Raw genomic sequence first — 12524 nt, forward strand, 5'->3', positions numbered from 1 at the left:
CTTGATTCTCAACCGGATTAGGGCTGCTATCGACCCAAAGCTACTTACAATCAGAATGGCTTCAGAGAGAAGAGGAACAGTCACACAGATCCTGGCCCTCCGAAGAATCATTGAGGTGAAGAATAACAACCTGCCGGCCATCCTAACCTTCATTGATTTCAAGGCGGCGTTTGACTGGATTCATCAATGAAAAATTATGAGGATTTTGAAGGCTTATGGTATCCCTCCTCGGCCCCTGAGAACCAGAGGATCTGCACTGGGGCCTGAGAGCCAGAGGATCTGCCCTGGCGCCTGAGAGCCAGAGGATCTGCACTGGGGCACCACGCCCAAGGTTGTCACCCCGGATGTCGAGAGCAGTGTTTGAAATCCTCGTGGGGGTGTTCCAGGGAGACACGCTGGCACCCTTTCTCTTTGTCATTGTCCTTGTTTATGCAATGAGGCAGGCGCTCAAGGAACACCAGGACCTCGGCTTCACAATCAGCCCAAGGCATTCGAGAAGAATCGGGTCAGTCAACTTGTCAGACCTCGACTTCACTGATGACATCGTCCTGCTGTCAGACCAAATTGGGGTGGCCCAGGAGCTGCTGGGCAGGGTCGAGACGGAGTGCGAGAAAGTGGGCCTCTACCTCAATGCCAAGAAGACGGAGTACATGGCGTTCAACGGTGGTGACCATGAGCCTCTCAAGACCAGTGGTGGTGCATCTCTCAAGAGAGTGGAGGACTTCAAGTACCTGGGAGCGAGGATGCAGAGCTTGGAGAATGACATCAAGGTCCAGAAAGCACTCGCATGGAAAGCCCTCAATAACAAGGGGAAAATCTGGACGTCTAAGGGTCTCAAACTGAGCTTCTTCCATGCAACTGTAGAGACAATATATTATTGTACGGGTGTGAGGCATGGACTCTCACTTGAGCACTGTCCAAGTCTCTCGATGTTGTTTACACCCGAATGCTCAGAAAAGTTCAAAATGTCAGTAGGAGGGACCCCATCACCAATGCCCAGCTCTACGGGGGAGATTCCACCTCTGACCGAGAAGATCAGGTGGAGAAGGATGAGGCTCACTGGTCATTGCCACCGCCATGCAGAAATACCAGCAAACAAGGTTGTGCTGTGAGAACCCACCCATAGAAGACAGAACGCGGGACGACCAAACAAGACCATGGTGAAGATGTTGATGGAAGACACATATGTAGAGACAAAAGAGGAGCTTGCCAGTTGTACGGAGGACAGACATGTGTGGTGTGTCCGTTACCTTGGCCATCGGAAACCCGCAGCACTGCGTCGCTAACGTTTTCAATGATTTTAATTTAAAAAAATTTAAAACAGGCAACCAAAGGGGGGGATTCTAAGAGGCTATGGAGAAATCATCCAAGATGTTGCGAAATTCTGCCATTCTCTCTGCCAAGAATTGTGGTTGGGTATGATTAAGGCAGAGATGGAAAAATCAAAACAAAACCAGAGGTTGAAAATCTGAAGTATTATTGCGGAGATAGAAATAGTGGCTCTCAAGATGGATGTTTGGATTCAAGCTAAGAAAGCCTTAAGTCAGTTGGCAGGAAATAGGACAAAGTCAAGGATCAGAAAGAAGATTATTGAATGAAACAGCAAGCGTGACTTTTAAGTTCGGCTTGCCCTGTGTGTTTCGGTGTACACATGCAATGAAATTCTTCACAATATTCTTGCACTGTAAGGAAAGTAAAAAAACAAATTAGAACTTTAATTCTCACGCGAATGGAATGGGTGAATACCACGCAGATAATCTAAATTATATTGACTGATCGACTCCAGGCCACAAATGTTTAATTGAATGGTTCAAAAATGCTGTTTAAATAAATGAAAAACTCAGAAGATCTACAATAATCAGGAAAGATTTATTGACCTGTCTTCAAAGAAGCACATTTAGAATAAACAAAAAGAAATGAAAAATATAACTAAAACTAAATCTGGAACTGTTCAATGCATTTTTGAACATCTGGACCCAACTTGTTTTCACATTAAAATATTTAATTATAACTAAATACATCTGAGTTGAGCCATTGTTTCGTTGAAGGACCTGATCACATATACAATATACAGCTGTCAACAAATCACAGGATTAACTTTTAATTTCAGGTTAATCAGAATGCCTCCTAATTATTACACAAAATCATTTCACAAATACAGTTAGCACATGAATTACCAAACACAGAAATTTCTGGTGCATACTCAAGTGTCTACCATTCATTTTCAAAATTTCCATTTTTATATTTCAACATGACAAGAAAAATTGCTCAGGGAATAGGTGTCAAGCAAGCAATCCTTTTCTCAATGTAAACAGTTTAGCGTGAATGCTGGGGTAATACTAAAATACCACGTGCAGAAATAAACATTCCAAGAACAATTCTGAAAGAATAAGATCAGACAATTGGCTCCAACATTTAAAAAAAACAAAAAACAATTTTTAGCTCCCAAGTGCTATTTGGAGTATTTGCTGGAAATAGCACATTGCACCACCAATCACAGGAAATCGTTACATGGATTGACAATCTGAAAAGATAATGCTAACTTTCTGATCCATCTGTTCACTTTGACTGCACTGAAATTAAGACACTGCAATTTATAAAGATTTTTTATGTACTCCAAGAGAGAATAGTAACATTGCCAAAAGCTCAGTTAGTTTGCCACACAATATTTGGTAAATCAGGTCTCAAAAAGAAAATCACTACAATTAAACAGGGAAAATAGCATTGGTGTTAAACGTAGCAAAATCAACTTGAAAAGCTGCAGAGATTACCATAATTAAAATTATTTTTTTAAGTATTAACAAGGATCTGGTGTTTCATCGTCTTAATGTTATTTCAAGGAGGTGGTTACACATTAGATTGCCAGCAATGCCTTTTAAATAAAAATGACGTGTAATATATCCAGGAAACACAACACAAGCTTTACAAATGAAAACATTCTTAACTAGAAACAGTGCAGGGAGATGAATGCAATTAGCACTTCATGTATCAGTAGCAGATTGGGATTTCAGAAGATGGGAATATAGTTATCAATCTTGGCCCTGTGCCTCTGTGCAATACACTCTGCAATCCATACAATATTCCTGCATTCCTGTTCTTTAAGCTTCACATATGCATAGAAGACCCCGAAGTGGAATTGATTCAGGAATGCCAACTTGTTCAGTTTTACCTGAAAATATACCACAGTTAATGTTAGTCTTGCATAAGAGTTAGAATTCTTGCATTTTGTTCAACCCAAATATATATATATATATTTTTTAAATCGAACTAGACGCCAGGGTTAGCACACCCATTTCTTAATAAAAAGCTTAAGGCAGCTTGACGACATTTCCTCAGAGATAATGAAAATTTCACATTTCAAAGAAACCAATTTCGATATCTGAATGTTCCAATAACTTCCAAGAATTTTACTTATTCTTCCAGGGACACCTTCCATGGTCCTTTTTTTATTTTTTAAAAGCTCATCTAATGAAAACTCAGAACATTTTATACAAAATTGAAGAATTTATCAAATTGTTGCCAATCTCCCCATTAATAAAAAAGTAAATATTTCATTTAAATAGATCAGTGATGTTCCACTTAATGTGTATGAATGACCAAAGTAACTGCCTGGATAGAGTGGATGTTTCCATTAGTGGCAGTCTAGGACCAGAGGTCATAGCCTCAGAATAAAAGGACGTACCTTTAGGAAGGAGATAAGAAGGAATTTCTTTAGTCAGAGGGTGGTGAATCTGTGGAATTCATTGCCACAGAAAGCTGTGGAGACCGTCAATGGATATTTTTAAGGTAGAGATTGATAAAATTCTTGATTAGTATGGGTGTTAGGGGTAATGAACGGGGGGAAGGCAGGAGAATGGGGTTGAGATCAGTCATGATTGAATGGCAGAGTAGACTTGATGGGCCAAATGGCCTAATTCTGCTCCTATCACTGATGAACCTCATTGATTCTATCTTTAACTTTATATCAATACTGTGGGGGGGGATAAAGTGCAATAATTTTCACATTCTGGGTGAAGAACTTAAGCAAACACCTCATGCACTCGTCCACTCCTCACTCTGCCACTGATTCATTTAGCATACCTCATGTTCAAAAAATCTATCCTCAAGTGTTTTGTCTCCAGGATTACTTCCAGCTCCTTCAAACAGCAGCTTGTATTCCTGTGAAAGAGACAGCAACAGTGCAGTAGGAATCAATACTTGTCTCCATCAGAAGTACAGTCAAAGAATTTGTCACAGGCAACTGGTTAGAAAATGTGCACTAATAGATTTTGTTGAATATTCACTTAATTCAATATCTAAGCCAATTTACACAACTTGGAAGTCAATAATACTTACTTGGGTACATGTGACAATAAAGAACCATTGAACCCAGAACCAATGATTTGCAATATGTCAAAGGATTGCGCAGGTGAGCACCCTGAATATAATAAATTACTTGTGTTTTAAAACAAAACCACATGCTTTTTTGATGATATTAAAGCATGAAATTAATTGTATTCAAGGATGTAGAAATCAAAATTATATTAAACGGGTATCATGTATGTAATGAGGCAATTACTTTACAATTCGTCACAGCACACCTTCCCCAACAATACTTACTGGATAGTAGTCTGCCACAGTCTTCACCTGCTCATAGTCATCAGCTCGAGCTAACTGAGCAAGTCCTTCGGGATATAGTTTTCCGCAATGAGGAAACAGTTTGGCTCGATCTTCTTTAGAAAGCTCGGTCCCAAAAGAGTTAATGGTGATGATGAAAGCTCGCCTGTCCGCTTCAAACTGAATGTGGCAGAAAATACATTACTCTACAAAGGCCCTTTCAACATATTGCTCATTTGGTAATGTATACAACCCACATTAATAACGACATTAAAAGATTCCAGCACTGAAATGAATTCAGATTTCACGAATGTGATTACTCAGCACTTCAAATAAAACATGCTTTAAAACATTTTTATTGAAGTACTTAGTTTGGGTTTATGACTGTGTACCAAGATACTTTGTACTTGTGTTTGGCATGATTTGCCAGGATAGCGAATAAAGCAATCATCACATGCACAAGCACAACAGGTTGTGCAAGAGAAGGTAAACAGAATAACAGTATAAAGAGCACATTTTAAAAAGTGCAAGGGCTGCCAATAGGTAGATTGGGAGATCGGGGATACATCTTAAGCATCAGAGTCAAGAGTCCGTTAACGGCAGGCAAGAAACCATTCTTGAATCTGGTGGTTATGTGCCTCCAAGCTCTGCCTGGCACGACACGAGCAGAGGGAATGAGCAGGGTGCAAGTGGCCTCGATAATGCAGGCTGCTTGCCAGGGGAGGGATAATGTAGAGATGGGGTCAATGGGAGGGAGGCTGGTTTGTGGTCTTGGACAGAGCAGTTGCCAGAACAAGCTGTGATACATCCGCATAGGTTTCTTAAAATTGTGCACCTGTAGAAATTGATAAGAGTCATGGAAAACATGCCAAATTTCCTTAGTCTCCCAGGGAAAAAGAGGCATTGGTGTGCTTGCTTGGTCAAATTGCTGATGTGGTTGGACCAGGACAGTCTTTTGGTGAAATTGTACACTGAGGAACTTGAAGCTCTTGATCAGAAGTGATAGGAGCAGAATTAGGCGATTCGGCCCATCAAATTTACTCCGTCATTTAACCATGGCTGATCTATCTTCCCCTCTTAACCCCATTCTCCTACCTTCACCCACAACCCGACACCCATGCAAATCAATAATCTATCTAACTGCCGTAAAAATATCCAATGACTTGGCCTTCACAGCCTTTTGTGGCAAAGAATTCCACACATTCACCACCGTCTGACTAAAGGAATTCCTCCTCATCTTCTTCCTAAAGGAATGTCCTTTTATTTTGAGGCAATGACCTCTGGTCCTAGACTCTCCCACTGGTGGGAACATCCTTTCCATATCCACTCTATCCGGGCCTCTGAAGTGGATCATCTCCACTCAGCAACATTTATAAATACTAGGGAATGTATTCCACCTACTTCCTAAAGTCTATGGCCAGATAGACTTGCTGACATTAAGGCTGTTGTCTTTAGCATCAAGCTACCAAGCACTCTCTCTCCTGCATGTACTCTATCTCATTCTTGTTTGAGATTCAGTCCACTATGGTCATGTCATCTACAAATTTGTAAATGGAGCTGGAACAGATTTTGGATGCACAATAGTGAGTTCACAGGGAGTACAGCAAGGATCCAAGAAAGCAACCTTGCAGGGTATCGGTGTTGAAAATTATCACGGAGAATGTTTTGTTACCTATCCTTGCCGATAATGGTCTATGGACCAGGAAGTCAAGTTGCAGATAAGGGTGCATAGTCCTAGGTCCAGGCCTTTGGAGATGAGTTTAGCTGGAATTGTGTTGAAAGCACAGGTATAATCAATAAATAAGAGTCTGATTATAGGCACCCATGTGATCATGATAGAGCCATGGAGCCAGAGCACAGAGACAGGCCCTTCGGCCCACTGCATCCATGCCAACCAAGATGTCCTATGCAAGCTAGTCCATTTGCCTGCATTTGACCCATACCCCTCTAAACCTTTCCTATCTATGTACCACCTACTTTAGTATCATCTCTGCAGACTTGCTAATCGTGCCACGTACATTCCTATGCAAATCGATGACATAGATAACAAGCAGCAATGGGGCAGCACCACTGAGACACACCACTGGCCACATGCACCAGTCTGAATAACAACCTTCCACCAAACTCTGCTTCCCACCATTAAGTCAACTCTGTATCCAGTTAGCCAGAACCCCCTGGATCCCATGCAATATTCCACGGATGAGCTTAGGGCCAAGGAAATGGCATCTGTCCTGGACCTGCTGCGGATACAAGGGAATTGCAGTGGATTTAGGCTGAATGGAGGCTGGAGTTGACACTTCCTATAACGAACCTCGCAAAGCACTTCACAATGTCACATGTCAAGGCACTGGATGGTAGTCATTAAGGGATGCTGCCTTGTTTATCTTTAGCACCAGAATGATAGTGACCTTCTAAAGGAAGATGGAAACCACAGATTGGAGTAGGAAGATACTAAATATGTTCATGGATACTCCTGCCACTTAGTCCATGCAGGTTCTGAGGATATGACTGGAGATGCCTTCTGAGGCAGTCACCTTCTGTGGGTTCTCTCAGGAAGTTAGATCTGACATCTGCAGTGACAGAGGGTACAGGTATTCCCAAGGCTGTCAGAGGCAGTAAACATTAATCCACCAGCCTTCTGTTCAAAATGAGCCTAAAATTGATTGACCTTATCGGGGAGGGATGCGTTGTTGCCAGTGACACTGCACACCTTCACTTTGTTGCCCATTACAGCATGCAAGCCTTGCTAAAACCACATGGTTAGTCTGGGACCCTAGCTTGTCCCAGAATGTTTTCTTGGTGTTCCTGATGGCAATGCAAGGATTGTACCTAGATTTCCCATACAGGTTAGAATCATCTGCTTTGAATGCCACAGTCTTGGACTTCATCTGGGAGTGGATCTCACTGCTCATCCCTGGTTTTGGGTTAGAGAATACTCAGATTGCCGTCTTAGGCACGCGGTTTTTGACACTCTTACTTACTGATGGAGAGGAAGTGGAGTACTCATTGAAGTTGGTTGCAGAGTCTTTGAATATGGACCAATCCAACAACTCAAAGCAGTCAAGAAGGAGTTCATCTTTCCCCAGACCAGCTCCATACAACTTTCTGTACTGGATCCATAAGCTTTAGTTTCCACTTGTAAACTGGGCGTAGGAACACCGCCAGGTGGATGGAGTTTTAATCAAAATTATGAGGGCTGGTCGGGTTGGGACATCAGCAAGGACTGATGATCAGCCAAGAACAAAATCCAAATGAGGATTAAAGTTTTCTTAATCAGATAGCCTAACAATCTAAAGGTTTTCCCAGAAGGGTACAGTAGAGATCAGTGTTTGGCTCTCAGTTAGTCAATTTATATTAGTGGCATAGATAAAGAGGTGGGATGCAACATATCCAAGCTTGCATCTTATAGAAAGCTTGGTTGGAAAATGAGCTGAAGATTAGAAATAAACAAACTAATGTCAGGTTGAGCAAATAGCATGATAATGAATGGCAGGTAAACGTGTTAAATGTTAAATTAATACTGAAAACAAGAAAACTTATCAGAAGATTAAGTCAGAATTCTCACCTCCAAAATAGGACACATGGCATCAGCAGTTGTACCTCCCAACATTTTGCAGAACTTGTAAAACGATTCAAGATATGCCTTAAGGGTTTGGTGGAAGAGGGGCAAGAAAAGCAAAGTTAATTACACAGCAGTAAGCAACCAAAGTTACGCACCATAGCTCAGCGAATTACGCCGCCTTTAAATTATAGAGCCTACGACACTGGCTAACAAAACTAATGTAATCAGATGGCATGCCAGTGAAATGCAAGTCTAACATTGAAAGGTTATTAAAAGCAAACATTGAAAGAACCTGCATCAATCTTTTCAGTTGGCACTCAAGCTGTATGCCAAACCACCCAGAATTTAATAGGATTGGCATCAACAATGCTGGTGCAGAGCTTTGGTTTGGCATTTATGGGAATGTTTTTAGTTCTACAATAACGTACATGAAGGAAATTACAGGCTTTGTTGCATCAACCTATGTATGCTAACTATGGCTGGCCAAGATGAGGACATGTGGCATTTCTTAGCGTTGGCATCTTTTACGATCGTGGAGTGAAGTTCATTTCAATTTTCAGAAGCACAAGTAATTTTGCAGTTACCTTGTACAGCGTATTACGAATAATTTCAATATTCATTTCATCAAGGTCCTGTTCCGATATGCAGTCCTGGAAAAATGCAGCTGAAATGAAGACAAAGACCTCATTGTACTCATCATTCCAAGCAGAGGTTCAAAACCCAATGAGTTTACCTAAAATAACTATCAAGGGCTGTTCTACAGCTATATAACGTTTATGCCTCAAAATACACAGGACCACTTTAACTCAATACTTAAGTTCTTCAAATCTGGAAGAAAGAAACTTGAATTTAAAGGGTACCCGATGGAAATCATAGAACAACACAGAACATGGACAGGGTCTTAAGCCTATGCTGAGCACGATGCCAAGTCAAACCAATGTCCTCTGCCTGCAAGTGATCAATATCCCACCATTCTTTGCATTCCATGTTCCTATCCAAAAGTATACTAAGTATCCTACTAGCATTCCTGCCCCTTCCTGGCTGGAATACATTTAGAAAAGACCTCTGGAAAAAGGCAAATGGCAGATCTGTAGCAAAGCAGGAGAATAACGGGTACCCTCGCATTATAGGCAACGGTTAGTTAGGTTTCCAATACATTCACGATTCCAAAGGTTTTTTTTTTAAAGTGTTGTGTGCAGTTTAGCATAATATAAACCATCAGTTTGGTAACAGAATGGAAATCTCAAACTTTACAGCTCTGTGGCACCCCAACATCAACAGCCAGTCTCACAGCACCCCAACATCAACAGCCAGTCTCACACCACCCCAACATCCAAGCAGTCTCACAGCACCCCAACATCAACAGCCAGTCTCACAGCACCCCAACATCAACAGCCAGTCTCACAGCACCCCATCATCAACAGACAGTCTCACACCACCCCAACATCCAAGCAGTCTCACAGCACCCCAACATCAACAGCCAGTCTCACACCACCCCAACATCCAAGCAGTCTCACAGCACCCCAACATCAACAGCCAGTCTCACAGCACCCCAACATCAACAGCCAGTCTCACACAGCACCCCAACATCAACAGCCGGTCTCACAGCACTCCAACATCAACAGCCAGTCTCACACAGCACCCCAACATCAACAGCCAGTCTCACACAGCACCCCAACATCAACAGCCAAGCAGTCTCACACCACCCCAACATCAACAGCCAGTCTCACAGCACCCCAACATCAGTAGCCAAGCAGTCTCACAGCACCTGGCAGTTTGCCAAGAAAAAACAGGCATTTGATGCTGCAGCGACACAGATTGTAAAATAAAACGATAAACTTGCACAACTTCTAGACTGTCAGCATGTCAACAAAAGATTTAATGAAGTAAAGGATCTAGGAGGTCAAGAACCTGGCCAAGGACTTGTGCGGCACTGTTTTAATAGATTCTAATTCACACAAATACAATCCGTAAATATTCTCACATTGTCAACAATATTCAATTATTGTTTTTAACCAAACAGCTTTATTTTCCTGCCGAATTCATCTTTTTTTTTTTTTAAGTATCTCAGTTTTGATCATTTCTACTTTAATCTCAGTTTTACTCTTGAAGGATAAAGACGAGCTGTATTCCAGTTTCAGAGAACGCTGGGACTTGGAGAATTCCTTGTACAGCATTCTATATTCTCAATTTCCTTTTTTTTTAAAAAAGTCAACTCATTAACATACTGCAATAATTTAAATTCAAAAGTAATTTCCAATCTGCACTGCCCACCTGTATACCCGACCATTAAAGATTGTGTCAACTGAAATTTTCCTTCAGTTCTCTGTAATGCTGCCTAACTCGCACAATATTTCCAGCAGTGTTACTAACAAAATCTAAACTTGTGTTAATTAGAAAATATACCCATAAGCATCTAATTAACACACAAGGACTACAGCCACCTTTCTAGTTTATGCAAGGTAAAAGAGGAATGACTGGGCAGCATGGCTGTCAGTCCCAGTGTAGTCGTCCATTCTATGCAGTTTGTCCAAATAGGAAAGCCAAGCCTGTTATCATACGTGTTCCTCAACCCTATGCAGAATCAAAACTCTAATTCCAAGAAAGGTTATTAGACATTTAGGAAATACAACAGTAATAAACACCTCTCCTATTCAAATAACTTACATAAAATAGAAGACTATGCAAAGACCAACAGCCATGTTCTAGGGTGGCTGACTTTCAAATGTAGCTCTTATTGTGAGCAATCATCCTATTCTGATCTCCAAGTATCAGCCCTTTCCTAAGCCCAGTCTCTGAAAATGTACTAAAAATTGTATGTAACAAACTAAACAGTGTCCGGTTTCGTCTTGAAGTTCCAAATCAAGGAAGGAAGAATTTAAATCTTTATCAGAATCAGAATAACCTTTATTGTCATCCAAAAAAACAAGTCTTTTGGACGAGATATCGTCACCCACGGTCAGGCTGTTGAAGTTGTCACGCTCCAGGCCGTGCCGGACGGTGAAAGGCCCGCAGTGGGCCGACCCAAGCCCCGCGATCCGGGGCTGGCGAATACGCTGCCGCTGCACATCGGGGCGGTCGGGGCTCCCGACATTGAAGCCCCCGCCTGGCAGAGAAAAAGCCCGCGGCCCATCTCAGGCCGCGCCGGAAGGTGAAAGGTCCGCGGCGTGCCAACCCAAGCCCATAGCGAAGATGCTGCCGCTGACGGAGATCCCGATGTTGGCCCCCACCCAGGGCAGAGCCTGCGAGCTTCCTAAGTCCACGCGGCCCGCGCCAAAGAAGCCTTCGGAGCCTCCGCAGGCAAGTCGCAGCCGCTCCCACAGCGCCACCACAGCCTCCAAAGACAGCCAGCTCCGCAGATGGTGAGTCCAGTCCGCGGGCTCTGCGAACCAGAGCCCAGGTGGTCGCCGCCAGCTCCAGGTGTTTGGCCAATGGTAGGCCGCAGCGGGAACGGAGACACGACCCAGAAAAAAGGTCGGGTCTCCATTCGGAAGAGACAATTTTACAGTTTCCCCCCCTTCCCGCACATAATACACAACCACAAAAAACGCTACATCACAACTAAACACTACAATTAAGACAAAAAACAACAAAAAACACAAAAGACAAATGGACCGCAGCTGCTAGCGCAGCGCTGCCATTTTGGGCACATTTTGGGCATCTTCATGGACAAATTCTGAATCATGAGCAAAACTTTAATAACAAAAGATTCTTGGATGAATCATGTTACAAATGTACATCTTTTATTAGATCACAACTCTTTAATGCTCACCAACGCATACCTTACCTAAGGGAGTATCAACCAAGATGGCATTGTAAAGTTCTGCTGGTGTCTGAGCAATATTTACAGCCTCCATTTGTTCAAAGCTGCCCAAGGGATGGCACTTTGGAACGAGTTCAGAAATGGATCGCTGGTGTAACGTCCCAGTGATCAGGAGAATTACGTTATCGATCATGTAGCTGTACCTACACAAAATAAAATTGCCTATTAATGTTCAGCTTTACATGACAATTGCAAATATAAGAGCATACATTATATTGACGAAACATCCAAATGCAGCCTCTCACATTTAGAAAGGGCCTTTAACAGCAACATTTCATGGCATAAAAATGTTAAAAATACTCAGGTCAGGCAGTATCTGGAGAGAGAAGCAGTTAGTATTTCTGGTTGATGGCCTTTTTCAAAACTGGAAAAAAGACGATTTTCAGACAAGAGAGCCAAGAATCGAGGGCGTTTTATTTCCAAAACGGAACAATGAAATTCTTACTTGCAACAGATATGCAAGCACACTACTCTGTATATGTACTGTTAACATTTACGGTTTTCAGCCTCCTCCACCTTCTTCCCGATGGCAGGAGTAAAATG

The 12524-nt window shown here is 42.2% G+C and overlaps 1 protein-coding gene across 1 annotated transcript in view; it reads right to left on the minus strand.

Moving 5' to 3' along the window:
* Positions 1-1850: 1850 nt before the first annotated feature.
* LOC144594165 (V-type proton ATPase subunit d 1) overlaps positions 1851-12524 on the minus strand; it is a 44043-nt gene continuing 33369 nt past the window's right edge. Inside the window, exons 3-8 of the mRNA XM_078400326.1 lie at positions 11946-12124; positions 8743-8822; positions 8162-8239; positions 4600-4776; positions 4081-4158; positions 1851-3169 (exon numbers count right to left, since the gene is read on the minus strand). Of these exons, the coding sequence (XP_078256452.1) occupies positions 3008-3169; positions 4081-4158; positions 4600-4776; positions 8162-8239; positions 8743-8822; positions 11946-12124 (754 nt within the window). The 3' untranslated portion in view covers positions 1851-3007. The remainder of the gene's footprint in view (positions 3170-4080; positions 4159-4599; positions 4777-8161; positions 8240-8742; positions 8823-11945; positions 12125-12524) is intronic.

Source organism: Rhinoraja longicauda, chromosome 6 (assembly GCF_053455715.1).
Source record: "Rhinoraja longicauda isolate Sanriku21f chromosome 6, sRhiLon1.1, whole genome shotgun sequence".
In the NCBI taxonomy this organism is placed as follows: Eukaryota; Metazoa; Chordata; class Chondrichthyes; order Rajiformes; family Arhynchobatidae; genus Rhinoraja; species Rhinoraja longicauda.